General features: G+C 41.5%; 1 protein-coding gene across 4 annotated transcripts in view; it reads right to left on the minus strand.

The window, feature by feature from the left end:
* Positions 1-12,559: 12,559 nt before the first annotated feature.
* The window catches only part of DPF3 (double PHD fingers 3), a 157,918-nt gene continuing 148,514 nt past the window's right edge, over positions 12,560-21,963 (minus strand). For all 4 annotated transcript variants that reach the window (XM_039388969.1, XM_039388970.1, XM_039388972.1 and 1 more), the window contains 3 exons: positions 16,731-16,843; positions 15,321-15,402; positions 12,560-14,301 (listed from right to left, as the gene is read on the minus strand). In XM_039388969.1, coding sequence (XP_039244903.1) covers positions 14,231-14,301; positions 15,321-15,402; positions 16,731-16,843 — 266 coding nt within the window. In that variant the 3' untranslated portion in view covers positions 12,560-14,230. The remainder of the gene's footprint in view (positions 14,302-15,320; positions 15,403-16,730; positions 16,844-21,963) is intronic.

Below are 21,963 nucleotides of genomic sequence, written 5' to 3' on the forward strand. Positions count from 1 at the left end.
TTCTAAACTTCTGGTTTTTTGCAATGTTTTACACTTTTTCTAAGTTGCAACAGAATATTAGCTACGCAGGTAGTCAACACAGCTAACAAACTACATTACAAATTACTAATAACAGTACAAGATGCTTGGAATACATTCTTGCAAATGTGTATGAATACCAAAGAATTCCTTTGAATTGAGAGGTTTCCAACACACATTGCCCTCTTGTCTCAAGCCCCTGTAGGATTTCACTCACAGGTTTCCTAACCACCAAAACATGGAAGGGCTGATCCTTGGCTGGTACAAGCTATGGTGACTCCATTAGCATCTACAGAGCAATGTGAGTTGTCATGGTTCACTTTGTGCTCAATAGACACCTTCAGATGGGGGTGAAACATCATGCAAGTTTCCATGCATGACAAACCGATGGGCCTTCTTGGTTGGTGCTGGTTAGTGCATTAAGCAATATATTTCTTCTGAGGGTTTCAATCTTTCTCCAGGAAGCAATCAGATCAGGATGACTGAAGAACAGTTGTGAGCACCCTGGATTCTTATAGTGCTCTATGTAAAGCTGGGCAAATTTCCCTCAAAAAAAGCGAAGTTTTGAAGCCACTTTGTCACCTCTCCTCCCCCACAAAAGGCTGGCAAAGCTATCAAGCACTTATTAAAACTGAGTGTGAGATAAGAAGAGCAAAGGTCCTCCACACAAGCCATGTCAAAACAAATCTCTACATACACACATTGTAACAATACAGTCACTTCAGAGTTCAAAAGAAAGGTTCACACTTTACAAAGGAGGGAAAGGGAAAAAAAATAACACAAGAAGCTGTCCTTACAATTACGTACCGGTTCCCAAACCTCTAACCTTAGTCTGTGGCCACCAAAAGTAAACGATTTCCAAGAAACATAGTGTAAACTCCAATAAGGCCTCACAGGGTGTAGTGACAGGCAACCTGGAGGTAGTGTACATGGCTGAAAAGGGATTTGAAAGAAAGATAGGCATTTTTCTCCTATTCTGGTACATTTACAAAACCAAAGACACAGTGACAAACACACTACAGAAATGTGTCTCTCCAGCCTTGTGAGCCTAATTGTGTGCCACCCAGGATTCAGAAGGTTTTTCTTCTGAAGTGACTGGTATCTAGGGTTTTCTTCAGACAGGAGCCCTTATTCTTTCCCCCTCACTTGGTTGTTTTGGCTTGCCTCTGTACTTACCATTTGACCAATAGACATTCGGGTTCATCTGAGATTGCTGGGTTTTTCTCACAAGCATCAATACAAAACATCCTTAGCACTATTGCCCTGCAGACCAACATCTAAATGGCACACTTGAGTCCACATCCAAAACTCCTCCAGGCTATTCACTGACAATTGTAGTTTTAGTTAAATGGGAAGGATTTTTAGTGAATTTTTTCATACCGCCCCCATCTGAGCTGAATCGGGGAAGACTGCCCCTGGCCTCTTGGGACCTGCCAGAAAGGTGGGTTCCTGAAGTGAAGCCTCCTGGGAACTTGGGAGACAGGAGATAAAGGCAGGTACAGACCAGAATTCTTTCCCTTTGTACCTGGGTTTTTTTTGCTCACTGGAGTGAGCAGACTCTTGGAGCCTTTTCCCAGGGACTGCCCTGCCTCAGCTGCGGCATTTGCCACCTCAGCCGTAGCCGTGTTTCGCATCAGACCAAGCCAGCCCAGCCCCAGCACTGTGCTGGGTCAGCCCAGCCCCACCATTGTCACTCCACATGGTTTGCTATGTCAGAACCCATGCCATTGTCTCAGCGGCATAAGACTTTCCTTTGGATGAAATATCCTTCCAGGTTTTGTTTTAACCTAGGGGGGAGGGGGCTAGCTAGGTAATATTTTCTGCTATTGGGGTTTTTTTGTTTCTTTCCATTTTTAGTAAAATCATTATTTTTCCTTCTTCATTCAGACTCCTCATAATTTTTACCTTGTCTGTAGTGGGAGTTGGGGCAGGGAAATAAACAACAGAGGAGAGTTCATCTCATTGGAGGTCTCACCTCCTGAATATGTTGTCATTAAACCAAGACACTGACTGGCATTGGATTATTTTGGTGGGAAGGTACAGAAGTTTGCAAACCCATGACAAGGTTAGCTTTTTGATTCATCAGCACATTATGAAAAGACTGAACACCAATGGCTCCAGTTCAGAGTACTGACACAAAAGTCAGGTTCACTTCTGCTGCAAAGAGGATAAAAGGGGATGCAGAAGTTGACATATTGTAGAAAACATGGTGGTGGCTCACAGTAAGAATTCTTCAGTTGTATTGCCTTTTCAGTGACTTTCATTTTTCTATTCATGTTAATTTGTAAGTACTTACGGTTTTTTCCAACCACATTATCTTGACACCACAGTTATTACATTACAAAAGCAACTACGATGCAGTCACTCAACATACATTATATCATGTGTAGGTAGGGGTATGTACAGCCAGGAAGTGGGGCAGCTTCCAACCCATATTTTGTTGTTTCCATAAGGCAGGCATATCCCAGCTAGTTGAGACAGACATAACCTAGAACATCCTCAAATGTTGAAAAGAAGGCTATGAGTAAATGAGCAGATAGAAACCCCACAAACTAAGCAACAAGAATTAATGCTAGTAGAACGTCCCCTGCTTTGTAGGTCTAAAATGACTAAAATGACTCTCACCTCAAATAATTTTATGATGCAGAATGTGCAGTACGTGCAAAGAAAAAGCTACTCTTTCCCCTGTGAATGCAGGGAGTGGATGTGCTTTCTCAGTATTGTCTAGAAGTTACCCAGTCCACCTGCTCTTCCCTAGTCCACTGTCTTTATAACAATGATTCTTTTGTTTCAATGCCTAACTGGTAAGACTAGACTATTTAATTACGAATAAACTTCCAGGTTAGTGTATTAGAAGACTGGAAATAGATACCCTGATACTTCTAAAACAAATAATGCATTGTGCACTTAGTGCTTCTCTGAATCCTCTTTTCACAGAGCAAAGCATCACAATGGCAAGATTTCCATCAGTTCTGAGCTGGGACAGCCAGTTCCAAGAATTAAAAATGTAGATCAGGCCTTCCCAGTCTTTGCTGCCCTGCCAAAAATACTCCCTGCCCCCTAGAGAAACCAGTTCATTCTGAATATTTCTGTGATGTAGACACTTCTGTACTGGGATCCACAGCAGGTGATCAATTGCTCCTATGCTGGCCAGTCATTAGGAACATTTTTTGATCACTTTCTTAAATAAAAATATAACTAAAACCAATTAATTTGGAAGACTCTTTATCCCATACCCAAATTTATCTATTAGACTAGGAAGGACCACAGGAATGTACTCAGTTCCTCAGAAAGTTCTCAGAAATCCAGTCAGGAGCTTCTCATGTTATAGGATGTTTTTTCGTCTTTATGCTGAGCCAAGCTTTAGCACACAACTATTGTGCATTTCACTGAAAGGGTTTTACACAAGAAACAAACTTTAACGATTTCATCACCGTGACATTGAGCATCATCCCAGGTAAGAGACTCTCTGAAGACTAAAAGAACCTCTCGGGTACACTTGTCTAACAACCTTGTCTTAAGACCACTCTGGACCTTCCATGACCCTTATAAAAGTCCTTCAATTATTTGCAAAGGCCTTCCAGGACACAATCTGTCAACAGGAGGCAAGCCACAGAAATGGATGATACCGTGGCTGGACACAGACTATGGTTCTACTGTCTCTGATGACAAGATGGGAAGAGCCCAGTTGGACCCCAGGGCTCAAAGCTAGACATTGTTTAAAATACCTTTTCATTTCCAAACTGAGGAGACGTGATAGCAAAACCAATAAGTTACCTCAAATAAAAGCCCTCAAGTTACTTTTCGAGGCCATTTTTAGTGATAAACCGGTGCCAGATAAAGGAGTAAGCCTCTGAAGTCAGAACACAGTTCTTGGATGTTTTGATCCCAAATTGAATTATTCTTAAAAGGGGGGATAACCTAAAAGTCTTTACAGTCTATTTTTAAATGAGAGGATGTTTTTCATATAAGTTTCAGTAACAGAATAATTTGAAAATAACTGAGGAAACCATGCAGTCACAGATGGTCTGTATTCAGTGTGCTCATGTGAAGCTGCTGTGACTCCACTGCATTAAAAAAAGACATACATTATTCTGTAGCAATTGTCCATGACACTGAGGCTTACAACATAAATATTGCAATACCTCATCCAGTTTCTGTATGACACACCATGTTTTATTGCAGTAATGTCTCATAATAGATGAAGGTGCTGCAGGGTCCTGTTTGGCCGATTGCTATAGGACCCTGGAGTGCACTTTCATAAGCAGGGAATATCTCCCATGGGAAGGGAGTTAAGATGAAGACTGGATGCCAGGAGAACCAGCTAAAAGCTTCGCATACGATCTTAGACAAATATTTTCTGTGCCTCACACCTCCATTTTCCCCCAGCACCTCCATTAAATGGGAGGTTCATTTCCTCACTTGCAGATTGTGCTGGATGCAAGATAATGGAGCACGGCCCTGCCATGCACAGCAGAATGCCTCTAAATCAAGAAGCCAGTGTTTTTTGCCAATGTGACAGATTGAAAAATGCTTCTGGTACTTCCATGAGTGGGTTACTAAGCAACACTTTGGCTTCCAGAGAGTAGCCCTGCTGGATGTGATCTCATGTGCCAGCAGCCTGACCACATCCCCAGCTGGAGCACTGGGGAAAGGAGGGAGAGTGTGTGCCGGCAGCAAGGCTGCATAGCTTCACTTGGCTGTAACACTGGTTCCTTTGAGATGAGCTGTAACCACAAAGGAATAATATCCCAGAGGTGATGATGGGCTCACTCACAGGATGGCTAAAAAGCAAAGACATACAGTCAGGACATATCATTGGGAGAGAGTTAAAGCTTAGAAGATTTAAACACAACTCGGTAAACCTATGGCGTATCCTGGGTGCAAGTCTCAAAGCAAATGATGCTGAAGAGGACTGACTCCAGGGAGAGATGCTAAAAATGAGAGAGACTGGAACGGATTTCCACATGAAGAGACAGAGAGATCAAAAAGACTAGAGCAGATTAGAAAGGGGTAAGAGAGGGGATGTTGGAGCTGACGGAGGTGAGGTCTGATACAGGAGAGGAAAATGTGCTGCTGTCCACTGCTTCCTGATATAGCAGTAAGGGGTTGTTTACAGAAAATCAGAAGGCAGTACACTGAAAACTGCTGAATCAAGCTCAAACTCCATGAAGTCAGAGAGAAATTTTCCCTGGTTGCTGAGTGCTCCATCATTATCCTTTGCTGAGAATTCTCACTTTCCTTTGGAAACTGTGACATGGCATCACCAGAACCAGACTGAGCCAGAACAGAGCACAAATAGACCAAACTCATCTGAGAAAGAAATAACTATTTTATTACATGTGTTGGTTGTGCTCAACTATTAAGCACTTTAATAAATACTAAAATCTAAGACTTTTAATAAAGACTAAAGTCTAAGACTACTTAGCCTGGGCTTCTTTAGTACACCAGGCGAACCTCTTGACTTAAAGTCAATGGAGGAATGTAGACTGAGAGCAGCTGAGAATCAGTCTCACCATTTAAAGTATTGGTACTCTTTCATGTGTAGATAAGTCATGCTTCAAATAGGATTGAGATTAAGTTATAAGGGATAATGTTTTGCCTTATTATGTTAGAATGCTAACACACCTTTTCAAAACAATTAGGATTTTCTCCTTCCTCCTTCTTCTCCTTCAAGGTGAGTAACACATAGGATTCTAGAGCTATTCTAGGTTAAAGTTTATGGTAAATAACAATATGATACACAAATATATATGTGTATATATTTGTATACATAACTTAAGTCTTCTAATTAAAAATCTATACTATAGCATCACAAAGTAAGGCTCTGCCAATGTATTAATGGGAATGCCACTATTTTGCGATCATTATTCAGCATTTTAAAATGCACTTAAAAGTTGATGACAACAGAGCTTTTATCAGAGAGAACTGCTATGGTGTCACAGATTTATCTTCCTTCTATTTTCCTTTTGAATAATGAGGACAATGTTGTCCCAAAGTCAAATAAAAGATCAACAGCAAAGATGATAACTCAGTCTTCCTCACCCCAGTTTTAAGTGTTTATGTTTTCTTTGCCACCACTTCTAGTGAAAAAAAAAAGTGTATACTGGTGGCACATTCAGTCTGAAATGGCAAATGAAGAAAAGGTGAACTGATACATTAACATGTACACAAGTTCCTGGTTCTTAGGCGATAGGACTGTCTAGCACAGATGATAATATACTTAAATGCTCTTGAGCTTCTCTTTACATCTGAAATTCAATGAAATAAATTATCTCCAGGCCTATCCCCATCACTTCTGACCCAGGCTGCAGTGATGGAAGAAAGTCTAAGTAAACAGGACTGCTGATCTCTGCTGCAGCACAAAAAATGGAAAGCCATCAAGGAAAAGAGGAAATGTTTCTCCCTGGTTTGTTTTTCTTTTTAAAGAACATTTTAAAATTAAAAGGTCTATATGAACTATTGTATGACCTTAATGTGGAGCTGGGATTAAATAAACACATGAGCTTGATTCCCTGCAATGATCAAAGGTTTGTTGAACACATCCAAGGGAGAGATAAAACCTGATAGTTTGATTTGGACTTGTCTCTATTTCTGAATTCCTCTAGATCTTTCAAATCAGTTTTAGTACATACTGTCTCTGAAATATCGTAAGAAAAGAAAAAAATGAAATAAACAAGGAAAGATGTTCTGTAATAAAGCTCAAAGGAGATGATACTTGGAAATTCCTCACGCAGTTGCTATAGCCTTCCCAAAAGGATGCAGGGGCACATCTCCAGTGTTTTACTCCTAGGAGAGCTATGAAGGAAGAGTATGTTAGGCATAATATTTGTGGTTTGTCCTTTAATTTTCAGCAGATACTTCTCTTTTAGTGTTGCTGGCAAATTTTGCACTGGCAGTGCATAGTGAACATCAAAATGCAGTCCTTTGTCCAGTAGCAGTGGATGTCAAGGCTGGAAACAGATCTGTGTTCTACCAGAGTTCATATGTGGCAGAGGGTTTGGCCTTCCAGGCAGAAAATCTGGAGAAATAAAAGGGAAATCCTTATCTTGATTTTCAGAACTGTAGGCACAAGGTTCCTTGATGAGACTTAGAAGTTTCAAAGTTTTATATGACAATAGCAGGAAGAATCCTATTCAAGTGGACAAAATGTTGGACTGTGCTTTCTCATACACAGGTGAGACAATGCTAGCAAAGACCCTTCAGACTGCTACAGACGGGAATGCTTTCCCAGCCAAGCAATTCAATCATTCAAGACGTGGAAAAGAGATGAACATGAAATGAATGTATCATCCTTTATCAGTCTTCCAGAATACAAAGAATAAAACCTGCTCTTCTCTCTCCCTAGCTCCTGAAAAGTAGGAAGAAATAAAATATTTCCTGAGTCACTGTGGAGGTGAAACCTGTAGTTTGTTACAATGAACTGAATCAGATGGATGACTAAACTGACAACAGTCTGAAAGAAAATATCAATACCTGAAAAATCAGCAGTTTTCAGGTATGAAGTGTTCTATTGTTAACTTCATGCACACAAAGGGCAGTAAGCTGATCTGAAAATATTAGTTTCCTCATTTCAAAACAATGGTACCAACATATATTCTAAATGCACTAATACTTTACATTTTCGTCCAATGTGGCAGAAATGCACAAGAAATATTAATAAGCTATTGGCTTGATTCCCCAGCTGCAAATTGCCTGGCATTCTCACTTGCATACAATAAGAGGGTAAACCCTAAAAAGCCTTCTGTCCCCCAGAAGTACTTGCTGTTCTTTACCTTCCTTCCTCCTTTAAGTGCCTCAATGCACAGTGATGGTGGGGCTAGCCAAATACCCCAGTGGTGCAACTGGAGAGACAGGACAGTGACACACCTCTCTGCTACCCTGCTAAGGCCTGGCCATCAGGACAGCAAAATTGTGCTTGCACATCCTGCAGCCTAGTTCCTTCAAGACAGCCACTAACCCCAAGGGCTGGGAATACTGCCTGAGAACGTCAGTCACTCTCACCCTTGTCTGCAGTGCAGTGAGACCTTGTGCCCCAGTCAGCACCACCAGCGACAGAGCTGGGACACTGCCAGCACTCTCTCTGCAAAACTACTCCCAGGACCAGAGACTTGATGCTTTGGCCTCAAATGATGGCACCAGCACTGATAGAATGGAGATGCTACTCTGCCATGGGGACATGGCTGGGCAGCTGCACTTGTAAATTAGTCCCCTTCAAACCTGGCCCACCCCATCTCCTCTCCTTTCCCCTTCAGCAAACCTGAGTTTATCTTATATAAACCAGACCAGATTTGGTGCCTGCCCCAAAAAGCCATTTAACTACCACTGGGGCTGGAGGTCATTGCTGGTAATTATATCACCACTGAAGACAGATTTGGCTGCCTGCCAGTCCCAGATCCTGCCCTCTTTTACCAGAGGAGAAGCACAGCCACAATAATTACACTTTTTTGGTTTCTTCTTCAGGGTCTTCGACCTTTGGCATTAAACTCCTGGCTTGTCACCTGTTCCTATCTCCCAGGCAGTGTCATGGGCCCATGGCTGGCAATAATAAATGGTGTAAGGAGCAGTCTAGGAGAGCTGGTTCTTCTTACTCTGCCAGTGCAGCGTGGGTCTGCAGCACTCTGGTAAACAGCAGCACTCAGGACTCACACACTGTTGGTGGGCTCCAAGTGCTTTGCAAAAACAGCTAAGAATTGCCATCCTGCCTTTTCTCCAGAAGCAAGTCATAGATTTGAGCACCTGCCCACAGCAGTGCTGCAATCCCTGTTGTAAGCAGAAATAAACCCCGTGCTTTATAACTCCGCTTAGGTGGGGTGCAATGTCCTGCTCCCAGACTGGCTCAGAGCAGCTCTGACTGTCCATGTCAGCAGGCAGCGGCACAACCCACAGCACTGCTGTACAGGCTGTCTCCCGTTCAGGTCAGCTATTGTTAGCTGAGGTCTGAGTTGGACAATGAGTATGTGAGCACCTCTGCCTGTTTGGCCACAGGTTGATTTTACAGACACCTCTTGTCGTGGGGGCTAGGCCAGCACCCACCTGCAGCAGTGGTCACCCTGCTCAGCTGCATACTTACCCTGTCCTGTCATGCAGTATATCATGCAAAAGTATGAGATGCTAGGACCATAATGAACCTAGACTGGTTAAAGAGGGCTTTCCTGTCCTGTCTGCCTGCTCCTCTTCACAGAACTTATTTTCACAGAAACGGAGAACTGGTCAACTGTTGAAATGTCAGGGGACCTCCTCATGAGCAGCCCACAGCCTCCCATAACAAAATTGACTAGACAATCCATCTTTTAATCATGTCCCCCATAAGATTTGCATTTTCTTCCCTCTCAGACTGGTGCAAGATTTTCCCCAATATAAATTAGATTAACTTTAAAATTCAAATATGGAAATGATTAATTCTAAAAAGATTGAAACAATCATTTTCAACTCTTCCGATATTTCCCCCATATTCTTTGTAGAACTAATTTACCAGATTGGATTTGGATATGTGAATAATTTACAGTTCTCTCAAAAGCACATTTTTTAAAAATAAATTTACTCCACACAGAAAAATCATGCCGAGCCCTACCTGGAATTTTCTTGCCCACAATGCACGCGATCCCTCCGGCAGTGACAAGCTTAATTAATATTCCTTTCTACCTCCATCCACTCTCACCTCCCAAATGACCCCTGTCAAAACACATGCTGTAGGTGTAAAGAACATGGAACAGCCCCATAACACTGCATGGTGCAGGAGAGTCTTCCTTTGGGGCAGAATTTACTATGTCCTTTTAAAGGGAGATGAGAAATAATGATTTCAAAGTTATTTAGAGTAGCATTTGCTTCAAAAGAACACACTTAACGGTGACTTTCCTAGCTTGAGAACTGGCCTGAGGTACATTTACAGAAATGCTGTAAACTCAGTGCAATGACACAACTACGGAAATGTGGTTTGGAGGCAGATTAGGACCCATCTCATGTTTCTTAAAGGTATTGCCTTTTCCAGACTACAGGGGAGGCTCTGCGATGGCAACATGGGTTCACCTCCTCAGTGTCACCCCTTGGATACTCCCCCTTTTGAGACCATTTCTCCACCCCTCTGGTTTCTGAGTCTGCCACTGCAGGTGATCCCCTCCCCAGATGGTCTTCCCACCATGGACAGAAAACTGGGCAACACAGCACTCAAATGTGATAGAGGAGATCCAGAAGCAAGCCATGGCTTCACACAATACAGTCTGAATTGTTCAGTCTCTGGAACAGCCTGAGGTAGCTAACACCAAAGTAGCTGCCACTGTGGGCATGAAGGAGGTAATGTGCAATTTACTGCATCAGTAGAGACGATTTTCTGTCAGTGACCTTTTTTAGGTTATCCAAAATGAGTTAAAAATTAGAAGTATCAGGTGCATATGTTTAACTATACTTCAAGGCCATTATGCAGACACTGCTTTTATTTAAATATGTCCTCTCACACAGTAAACATCTGTTTTCATAATAAGACCAGGAAGAACAATTACATCATCCAGCCTGACTTCCTCTATAACACAAACCTTTTTCAGTCAGACTTTCCTGTGATTAACTAAGATTGCATTTAATTAAAATACATCTAGGAATCTGTCCGTTCTTGATTTGAAAACTTCAAGGCATGCAGGATCTACCATCTTTCATGGTACTTTGCCCTGATTTGTGCTAAAATAATGCTTGCCTTGCCTACACAGAAGAGTTTTGAAAAATGCCAGAGTTTGTTCACCCTAGGGGCTGCCAACAACCTTGCAGGTCTTGCCATAGCAAGAGAGAGAGAACAGCATAGTGAGCCAGAGCCTTCACATTGTTTACTGGCCAGACCAGATCACTGCTATAACATTTGCCTGACAGCGGATGGTGTTGCCCAGGTCATTCCTCCCAGCAGTCATGCAGGAAGACTATCCTCGGCAGGATAGCAGATGACAGGGAATCAGTTACCAGAGCTTCTAAACTCCTGTTCCAAACCCCCATGGTTGTGCCACAGCCTCTCCACATCTCAGTAAAGCTGGTACAGCATTGTTCACTTGGGGGATCAGTTAGTATTTCTAAAGTGCGCCAAGACGTATGGCTCTGAATGGACTCTAAAGATGTCACTGAGTGGCCCCTCCGGCCCCTTATCTTAGACCCAGCTAGTGAAGTAGGGAGGCTGTAGCTGGAGGAAGTTCTCAGCAGGGGAGAGCTTGCATCTAATCTGCTGCCAAATTTACCTGGAGCTGCCTGGCTACAGAGCACAAAGCTGGAAAGTTGAGCTGGTCCACTTGTGGATAAGTACTCTGTCACACTGATCTCAGATGACAAACAATGTTTTGCCATTGAAGATCTAGCAATCTCTCCTTCCATCATACCTCATTAGTGATGAAACTTCAGCAAGGCCACTGAGGAGTATTTCTGAACATGAAAGATACTCTTTGCTGCAGAATGGTTGTGGGAGGAGAAAACAGTCAGAGCTATGGATCAGAACCACAAAATAAGAAAGCAGGTGTGTGCAGAGAGCACAGCTCCTTTAGCAATGTCTCCGTCACAAGGATGGAGACCACTGAAATTCTGCACCAGCCACTCCCACCTGAGACTTGCATGATGAGCCACCACTGTCTGCTTAACACACAGGTTAAAACAACATGAATTTTCCTCTTCATTTGAGAATGCAGACATTGTCCTACTCCTCCCCCAAAGTCAATGCAAATACCAGGAAACTGGAAGGCGATGACCATTTTTATGATGGAACTAAGCCCAGCAGGACTTAGGCTGAGGACCAGCCCAAACACTAATCCACATCTGCCGCTCCCACTGCCAGCACCACCATAAAACTTTCCTCCAGCACGCACACTTCTCAGCTCCAGTCACTCTTGCCAAAACATCCATTTTCTGTGAGAGAGCACAGTGGTGTCTCTGGTGAATACGTATTTGCACTCCTGGCCACAGCAGCAACAAGACTTTGTGTAAGACTGAGCCATGTGATGGTCCCAAAGTACCAGGTCAGCAGGTTCAACCACACCAACAGATGGGTGTAAATGCTCATGCAGATGAGCTGTGTCCTCCAGGTGCTCACCAGGGCCAGGGCAGTTCCAGACTGGGAGGAAGACGCTTTATTTTACATTTGTTCTGGAGCTTTGTCCCAACAGGCACCAGACACCTAATGCAGGTGCATGAGTTTCCACTTTGCTCTCCCCACACCTGATGCTCACATTTCTTTGTGCTCTCAGCTCATCTGAGGAGTTGTCACATGGAAAGCCTAAGATATTGAATCAATTTTGCAGGTAGCAAATGCAGTTGCTCCAAGAGAGATGTGATCTAATACAATTAGGATAAATAATTCCTAAATCTTTTTTTAACAGGTTAAAATATTAATGCTGCAGACTGAGAAGAGGCTGCAACAGTAGGCAGGAGAATCCAGCAGCTGACAACAGCCACTTTTGAACAAAAAACAAAAGGGGAAGAAACTATCTAAATAATGAGGGAAAGTTCATTAGGTCAGTATAGCTCATTCTAACTAAGTGTAATTAGTAGGAGAAGGAAGAAAAAAATAGATTACCAATATTCTTTCACAATGTTTTTCAAGTGTTTGGGGACATTTAATTTTGCAGAAAAGTTTCAACCAAAATAAACATGCCAGATATAATCTTCAGTGTCCTTACCTACTTGTACAAGCAACATGAGTCATATGCTGCTTGGGACTCTCATAAATTTGTATTATAAACCCACTTAAATCTATGCATAGAAAGTAATATACATCATACCCAAGAAAATGGTTATTCTGGGCTACTTGGCAGTTGAAGGATTGGCAGGTTTTTAACTTTAAAGATGCATCTTGTAGAAGTTATTGATGTACTCATCCTCGTAGTGATGTTTTAAATTATTCAAAGAGACTTAACTGCAATAAACTTTTTTCGAATGATGCTCTTACTTACTTAATGTTTCTTCATTTCACATGCAGAGGTTTGTTTAAATAAAGTAGAACTATTTCTATTTAAATTTTAAAATCATTATGAAAATCCTTCTTTTCATATTAGATTCAATAAGTTAGTCTTTCCTTTAGAGCTGGGGAAGGGTTTTTTGACAAATTATCTCATTTGCCAAAAAATGCAGTTGTAGAGAATTTGGGGGCAAAATTATTTGGAAATTCAGCTAGACCTTGTTAATGACTTTGACAAAAAACTGTAACACTTTGGAAATGCTGGAAATCCTGACTAGGCAATTCCCAGAAGAAGATGAAATTTTAAGTTGCAGAACATTTTAGCTTAGAAATTTCAAAAAATTAATCAAAAGTGCCTCATTTGACCCTAAGGCAAAGTTGTTCCTTTTTGTGGCTTATTTTAGATTGCTCAGAAAATTGACAATTTTACTTTCTGTGATCAACTTAAGATGACATTTTCTCTTTTGTTCAATTTTCTGAGCTAAACAGAAAGTCAGTTACATACATAACCATTTGGAATTTTCTGAATAAAAAGAAATTATGAGGCCGGACTGTATGCTGGCATTGCAGTGGGACAGTGTGCCTGAATATCCTGAAATACCAAAGACGGTAGGCTTTTCTAAGCATCTATGTGCATACATACCAGTGCTGCTCTTCCTTCAGATACACTAAAGACAAGTTTCTAAAGATCTGCCAAATCAGGGCATTTGATCCAATGGAGAAAGTGTCACCCCAAAAAAGTTTTGATCGGTGAACACGTGCTGTTCATGAACTGGGAAGTATTGAACTAATTGCAATTCTCAGAGCACCCCTCATAAACACCCATTCATATACAGAGTGGTTGCCATAAAGAGATTTCCAGTCAAGCTTGTGAAAAGAAGCATCTGGTGCTGCTCCTAGCTAAAGTACTCACCAATAATTCCTTGGGAGATATCTTACTACTTTTGCTTTTACAAAAAGACTAAAGAGAAAGCACAAGGCCACACAAAATTGAGTTCTCCCTGTTGATATAACAACTCTCCCCCTTCTGTAATGTATGTAAGCCTGTTAATGGCAAGCAGCAACCATGCATAGCAGTGAAGAAATTTCATCCAGAGCATCGGAAAAATACACAATCCTTCTAGTAGAGCCCAGGAGGTATGGCCTCAGTGACAGTGAATACCACAGGTACCTCTTCCTGTATTTGAGTGTCCGTTCATTTTGGTGTGGGTTGTGTCTTTGTGTTCTGGATGGGAATCGTGTGCTGGTATGGCAACACCAGGAGCAAAGTGTTTCTTTGACTGCTGGAGCTCCTCAGGCCTGGTAGCCAAAAGCTGATGCTCTCTCTCGGAGCAGCTCCTGGCACAAATGACAACTCCAGCTACCTGCAAATGAAGAAATCCTTCTTATAGGAATGACAGCAAATCCAGGCACTCAGAGTTTATGTCAAGATTGGCTTGAATAGGATATCAGGTATTCCTAACTCTGGAATTGCCTGTATTTTTGTGAAGTGGTCTCTGCTGCCCTTGGTGTTGTGTCCATAAGCTTTCCGCATAAACTACAATGCTGCATAAACTACAATACACCACTTCCCAGTGGAATAGAAACCTTTAGCTTATTATTAGTTTCATTTCAAAATTTTCCCGTCCTGATTTAGCTTCCTTTTTACCAAAGTTACAAATATTAGCTCCTGAATCCATGATTGATTTGTAATTATTCTTGTCTTGCCCTTCATGTAAACTGCAGTCATTCACACTCACTTGTCTCCTTCTCCAATTCTACTGCTCTCTGCAGATTTTAGGATCTATAATGTTAGGAGACTAATTCCTCTGCTCCACAATCAAGTGACAAACTACAACCAGTTGTAGTATAGTCAGACTGAACTCCCTGCAGAGGTCATAACTACATACCAAACGTAATACATAAAATTCTCACCCTGCCAAGGCAGAAACGGATCATAGAGCAAGAAAAGTAATTCCTCTTAACCCAGTCTCCTGACAACAGACTCTCAGGTGCTTCAGAGAGGACCTCCCTGTCTGGGGCTTTCTCTCTGGGACTTCGACTTCTTAGGAAGTCCAAAGTCACAATTGAGTCCTGAGTCACAGGACCTCAATTCGTTGACTAAATTGAGGTGACCAATGACATGTGGGACATCCCAAGGTACCCATGACCCACAAAAGAGTCATATCCTGGAAGAGGAGGTAGAGACCAGGCAAGACTGAATATGATATCACAGACCACACTAGACCTTCACATCTTAATTTTCTTTCTTTCCAGTGCTACTTGTCTCTGCTTTGCTACTGCTTCCTTAACCCTGCATGGCCTAGATCACCTTTCTGAAATTCTTCCCTTCTCCACAAGGACTTGATTGTGATTTTCAAAGCAGACTTCCAAGATATGTTACCTTCAGGGGGCTCAAAGACTGGTGGATTCAAGCAATACATGTGATAGCCACGGTCACAGTCATCACAGAAGAGCAGCTGGTCCTGAGGCAGGTTTGTTGAAGAGACAGTAGGGAAACGGGAAGAGAAAGAGAGGAGAAGAGATAAAATGATGTAAATTAGTCTGTTGCCAAGATGAAAACATAAGAATGGTAACCAGCAGTGCTCAGCTAGGAATGCAGACCTGCGACACAGAGACTAAGAGACTATTGGGAGTGTAAAAGGCTACAAGCATCACATTCGTGTATCCATGATCAACCACCATATTTCTGAGAAGCTGCAGAAAGCCCTTCTTATCACAAAGGCAGCTCAGTTTCTAACTAGGAAATCACTATGAGAAGTGGAGGACTTGCTTCCAAGGTGGCCTCATGATGCAGGAGCAAAAGAGCTGTTAGGCCATGGATAAGCTGTCCTAAGAGGACAGGCTTTGTTGGGCTCTAGGGTGACCATGTGCTGGATCTCATCCCTTCAGAAAAAGCCTTTTACTTAGACAGTTCTCCAAAACTCAGCTGAGTAAATTCTTTGTGAAACAGATGGGAATAACATGACCACACCATGTGGTCTGCAGCTCTTTCATATATTTTGGGTGAAAAAATCTGCTCTGAAGTATGCCATGATTCTTAAGGCAGAACAGCTCCCTGGTTTCAGATTTCCTTATTTATTGCAAAAGCAAAAAAAAAATCTCAGGCTTCAAATGTATTCTGTTGTGAGGAATGTAGTGTTAGCTAATTGCCTCCAAAGTTCTCCAGCCACTGTCAGTTCTCCCAGTTTCTCACAGGCCATGAAGGACCCTTAGCATCAGATTTTAACTGAAAACCCCACAGAGAGACATTGCTCAGCTGCAGGCTCTGGATCATAGTTTGGAAATCACTGGAATAGGTGATTAAGTGAGGCCTAACCATCCCAGTTCAAATGCTTTCATGTAATGTAAGCATTTTTTAAGTAATTTTTTTATTTAATGTAAAAAAATCATGCCAAGAAAGTAAGGAAAATCAATCAGGGACAGAAGAAACATACTTGGGTTATCACATATTCACGTCTACTTCTGACTACCATATTGAAAATAATACTCTCTTGAAATGCCCTGCAACAGGAGTTTATGACCCCCCAGTTAACTTCTATTGAATAAGCATACAAACTACAAGTATCGCCACCTTAAGTGACCCTATATGATACCTGTGGTAAATTCAGACCAATGGCTGAATGGGGACACTTGGGAGAAGCCCATCTGTGCTCTTAGGTGTGGCTCTTCCTTGGAGATGTATGGAAGTAGCAGTAAAACAGTGACCCACACCGCTGCCACGTGCTCCTCGAGGATGGGCATGGGAGCAGATTGCAGATGCTTATTTGCATGAAAAGATAAATGAACTCACATCGTTCTCAGAGGTCCCACAAAGGCTGCAGGATTTGCACTCAATGCATTGCCACTGATAGGTTTTAACAGCCTCAGTCATGTTTGTGGTGAACTGCAGGCAGGTCGGGTGTCCTGAGGAAGATCGGAAACAACTGTCATTGTTAAGGCTCACTTATTGCTTGTTAATTAACCAGTATTAAATTTGGGAACAAAACACACATGGACATGGACTGATCACAACATGGGCTGCAACTAACAGATACCAAAGAGGAAAGCAGGCATTAACCCTTTCGCTGCCGGGCACAAGAGAAAATCAGAGTCATCTCCACCCATTCCCCATTGGCAAAGCATTTTTATTCAGAGCTCTTAAAAATGGTTTGGCTTTGAGTTGTTTTTTGTGTGTTTGCTTTTTGTTTTGGTTTTTTTTTGAAAGAAAACAAGAGAAAGGATGAAATCAGAAACAAACCTGATTTCAGAGAGAGACCATCTGTCTTAATAGAAATTGGACTACAGTTTCAATTAGCGTTGTTTCGACTGGAACGAAGGACCTGGTGGAAATGAGGTTATTCTCCATTTCACAGCTTCCCTTCCTGGTGTCCAAATGGGTGGAGCAATTCTGTAAACTTTGCTTAAATGGAAGCAGTGGCATAGAGAGAAGATGCAAGACAGGATGGAGGGATATAGCTTTTTATTTTTTTAAGAGCTCTGCCACTAAAGTTGGTTGGCACAGAAGAAACCAAATTGCACAGCTAACCTTCCAGGATCAAAACAAGAAACCAAAAGGAAAAAAAAACCCAAGCCAACTCCCACAATGAACTAAATGAAAGGAATAAAGAAGGGAAAGCTAGCAGAACAGTCACATCTAATTGGGAAGGACAAATTGCCAGAGTTACAACCCCCGCCCCTACATGCGTGTCAACTCCAGCTTTGCAAAACAGCGGTATCACAGTAGCAGGGTCAGCAATGGGCTTTCTGGAGGGGAAAATACAAACAAACAAACAAACAAACCAAAGGTAGGATCAGTGTTCCTTCTGCAAAACAAAACAAGAAAAATACACCGCTGAAATAAAGTACTGTACTCCCAAACCACCCCTATCAGGCTGAGACATTGCCTAAATCACCTGCAATAAGCTACTGGTGGAAAGCCACATATTTGGCATCCCTCTCTAGAAAGCATTAACGCTGTGCACAGTCATGACAGGGATAGTCAACTGCTCATCTGTAGAAAAACTAGAAATACAGGTATACACATCCAGCACTGCTGCCTCTTACTTCTAGAAACTCATACAGTCAGGCGCACAGGGTTTTTTCACCTCCAGCAAATCTGCTGTTCTTAGACTACAGCCAACGGGTACGAAAAAATCTTTTCCACTTCCACCAGCCTAAGTGCCTTTTTAAGAGTGGAGAAAGAAAGGCTGCTTCTCCGATAAGAAAAAAGGCATGTCTATGGTAGATGTGGGCACAGATGTGCCATCTTCATTACTAGACCTATCAGCAATATTTTGCTGTGTCATCACACCACCCATCACCACCCTACAAGAAGTTTCTGTATTTTCTAGCTAGTGAAGCAAACAGTTGCTGAGAATTGCTGGATAAGGCAATAATGCTGTGGGCAATATATTTCTTTTATGTGCCCATGGTACTACCAAATGCTGTAATAAGGATTTTTGTTCTCCAGTTATATTTGCACGGTTTTGGTATGAAAACTAAGCCTGTCCAGCAAAGAAATGTGTATACATAAGTTATTAAGGAAATGGAATAGAAAATAAAGGAGATGTTTAAGGAGAGACGGATCAATGACATTGCTCGTATCACTCTTAAGCCTTTGAATAAAGAAATGTCTTGACAATGCTGTGAGCTCAGATGGGCTAAGAAGATCACTGGGTTTTGGAGCCCTTGAAATATCAGCACAAAACAAGTATCAGATTTTACTGAGAGTTATAGTGAACCAAATCCAAACTAAAGTTCTGGGGAGCTTGAAACAGCAACTATGCAAAAGGAGATTTGACAAGATACCTTTTCTTCCTGAGAGGACCTCATATAATTTCTGATAGTACTAAGCTAGCAGAACCTGACATGACACTGAAATGTTCCTCCAGATCTGATTTACAGTGAATGCAAACCTTATTCCAACACCAGTAGATAGAACAAATGGGTCACACTACATATCGGGGGGAATTCATCCCAGCATTAGAGTTGCTTCCAGAATTGTACACTGCTGTAATATATCACAGAAAGCAACTCATACAGGGAGGTGAGTTAATCAGAGTTAAATAGCTTCAGTCACATTTGAAAAGAAACAGAAAGAATGGAACCAAACTTAGGGAAATAAACCACAACTAAATGCGTACACATCTTCACATGCTCATTTGCTTGTGTACACACATTTCTCATTGCAGAGACTCCAGCTAAAGACCCCCTTTTCTCACACAACACAAAGGTCAGGTTCTGTTCACTACTTTATCTATGTCCCTTTACAGCCATTCCTGCTCTCTTCCAGTTATCTGTCTTGACTGCCTTGTTACTCATTTGCCTCAAAAATACCTCTGCAGGTCTTCTGTGCTGCATGTCTATTGATACTGCCTCATCCTTGGAGTGATCCATCCTATTTTGCAGAGCACTTCTTAAGAACCTCACCTACCAGAAGCCTAAAGAAAGGGTCTGTTGTGTACTGAGGATTCCTTAGAAAATATTAATAGTAGAGCAAGGGCCACAGTGGTTTCTTTTTACTAGCAATGAAGAAATATTTTGCAAAAATATACCAATTTATTCACTCTATTAGGCTCTGTCTCCCACTGCTGCAACTACAAGAGTAGTGTCTGCATAGCTGCAGATTGGTCTCTGTTAATCCAGGGTTTATGCCATGTGTAAGGCAAAAAGAATATCTCGTGAACACGTCTTTCTTAGGCCTCTAAGTCAGATCCTTTTTTACATTAAGCAGCATCCCTTGTGGTACCATGACCCTAACCTAATGTCATTGGAAACACTATTTTTACTTATGCCAGCAGCATGATGAGGCACTGTAATATATGGTAAGCATGCCAATAGATACATTAAAATTCTTTTTCCTTCCCTCCCTGCTCTCCTTTTTCACAATTTCTCTATATTCCTGCTACTTTTGCCAAAACCCAGTGTTTTACATCCTATGAGAAAATTCACACATCCAAGACTTCCTGAGGCAATGTTAGTGAACATCATCCCTGCTCCATATCACAGAACTTCTTAGCATTCCCTCTGTGTCAGAATACCTAAACACAAAGCCCCCTGTAGCTGCATGTGGCAAGCTAGAATAGGTAAATTCAAATTCCTTTTCTTATTTTTTTTCTGTTGTTTTGGTTTGGTTTTTTTTTAAAGGCCAGTTCAGCCCACAAACAATTTTCTTTTGCACAAAGAGCAGTCCAAAATATCGTTCAAGTTACAGACACTATGGTAGTGCACAAGCCAGAGAGCTGAGAATCTTCTTGCTTAAGTTCATCGCTTATGTGGTTAAGATGAAGAAACAGTCTTATTTCACCTAAACTTGTGATAAACAGCATTTGCTATGGCAAAGGTGTACAGCAAAGAATCTGCAGCTGGAACTCAGTTAATAATTCAGGTGGTGGCTCAGCCCTGGGAAACCCTGGATCACTCTTGCAAGTAGGTATCAGCTCCACAGATCTAATAAGAGGAAGAAGTAACACATATTTATGGTGTCACCAAAGTCAATAGACAGACCTCTAAAACACACTCTGGGAGCAGTTCTGTTGAAGGAGAAGGCAATATATTAACATTGACAGTTTCTAATCTACCATAACTATTCTCTACCTAAACTTTTGCTATGCTGCAATAGCTATAAACAACATAGACAATAAAACTTGTAGTGAGGTTTCCAACAGCTCATCCCTTTGTCTTAAAACAATATTTTAAAGTGTAGATCATGTTTGAAAGCTCCCTCATCTTTGTCAAAACTCTCCTCTGGATCTGAACTCTGCAACTGAGACCATATTTTATAGTGACATCCGTGTTTCACATGCCACTGCTTTTCATTGTACACTATGCTCACCAGACATCTGCTCAGAGGAGTGGGGAGGTGAGCACATTCAGAGACCAATTCTTGTCTCCTGCACCTGGTGCAATTGCAGGCTGATGGGAAAGATAATTTTAAAATAAATATCCTAAAAATATATAAAAATCTCTTCTGCTTACACTGGCTGTATAGACCATTAAAGACCAAAACTGACATTAAAGGGCAGGAGCAATCTGCTGCTCCCAGGCACTCTTGTGACCAGTGAAGGCCTTAGAATGGCTCATTAGTGCTTTTTCAATAATGGATTCTGCATCACAAGATTAATTGCAGTCATGTGCTCTGTCACACCCGCCACAGACTATTTAAGTTAACAATCCAATCAATAACCTTTTTGAAACAAAGGCAGAGATTATCTTGAAGAAAAAAATAAGCAAAGATTTTTTTTTTTTATAACAAATGTGAAATTATTTATACAGAGTAAAAGGAATTTTGACCTAGTTTCCAATTCTTTCCCTTATCTTCACTATGTAGTGGTGGGCTTTTTAATCAATAGCATGATGAAAATTCACAGGGCTCCTGGCTATATTGCATCAGAATTTATTCCACAAACTATTCAAGTCTTTAAACAACTATAAATACGTATTACAGATATAATGACCTATGTCACAGGAATCCCATCCAAATAATGGAAGTTTTACATGCAAAGAAATGGCATCATTTCCTCCTGCTAAGAATAAGGATTGCTGTGACCACTGCCATCATTAGACAGAATTATTACCATTATGTGTACAAAAGAAGGGAAACTTGTAATTCTAATAAGTAATATGATTTTATGGTTATGATATAAAAATTTAACCCTCATTTGTCTGTCTAGGAAGGCATGCTTACAGACTTGTAGTGTCAACAACAGATGGATTAGAAAAGGCCCTTAAAAACTCAAACCACCCAAGCACACCAAAAGACTTGGCTCTGCCAGAATCCCAGGTTCGAGGAGCTCAATGCTCAGAAAAAGACTAGACATTCCGAAGGGATGAGGATGGGAAGCTCTTGTCATTTTCCTGGCCCTTTCTATCTTGCAATGTGAAGGTGTTAAGGTGTAGATATATGCTTGCCTGCTAAAATGGAGGTACTCAGGAACAGAAGCCCATGTTTGTGGGGTGAGGATCTAAGGCACCACCTGCCACACTACCTCTGTGATATGGAGAAGCAGGAGTATTTCATTACAGAAAAATATAATGGCTTTTCT

This window comes from Pipra filicauda, unplaced genomic scaffold, assembly GCF_003945595.2.
Source record: "Pipra filicauda isolate LSUMZ 115617 unplaced genomic scaffold, ASM394559v2 scaffold6_size6359152_pilon, whole genome shotgun sequence".
Classification (NCBI taxonomy): Eukaryota; Metazoa; Chordata; class Aves; order Passeriformes; family Pipridae; genus Pipra; species Pipra filicauda.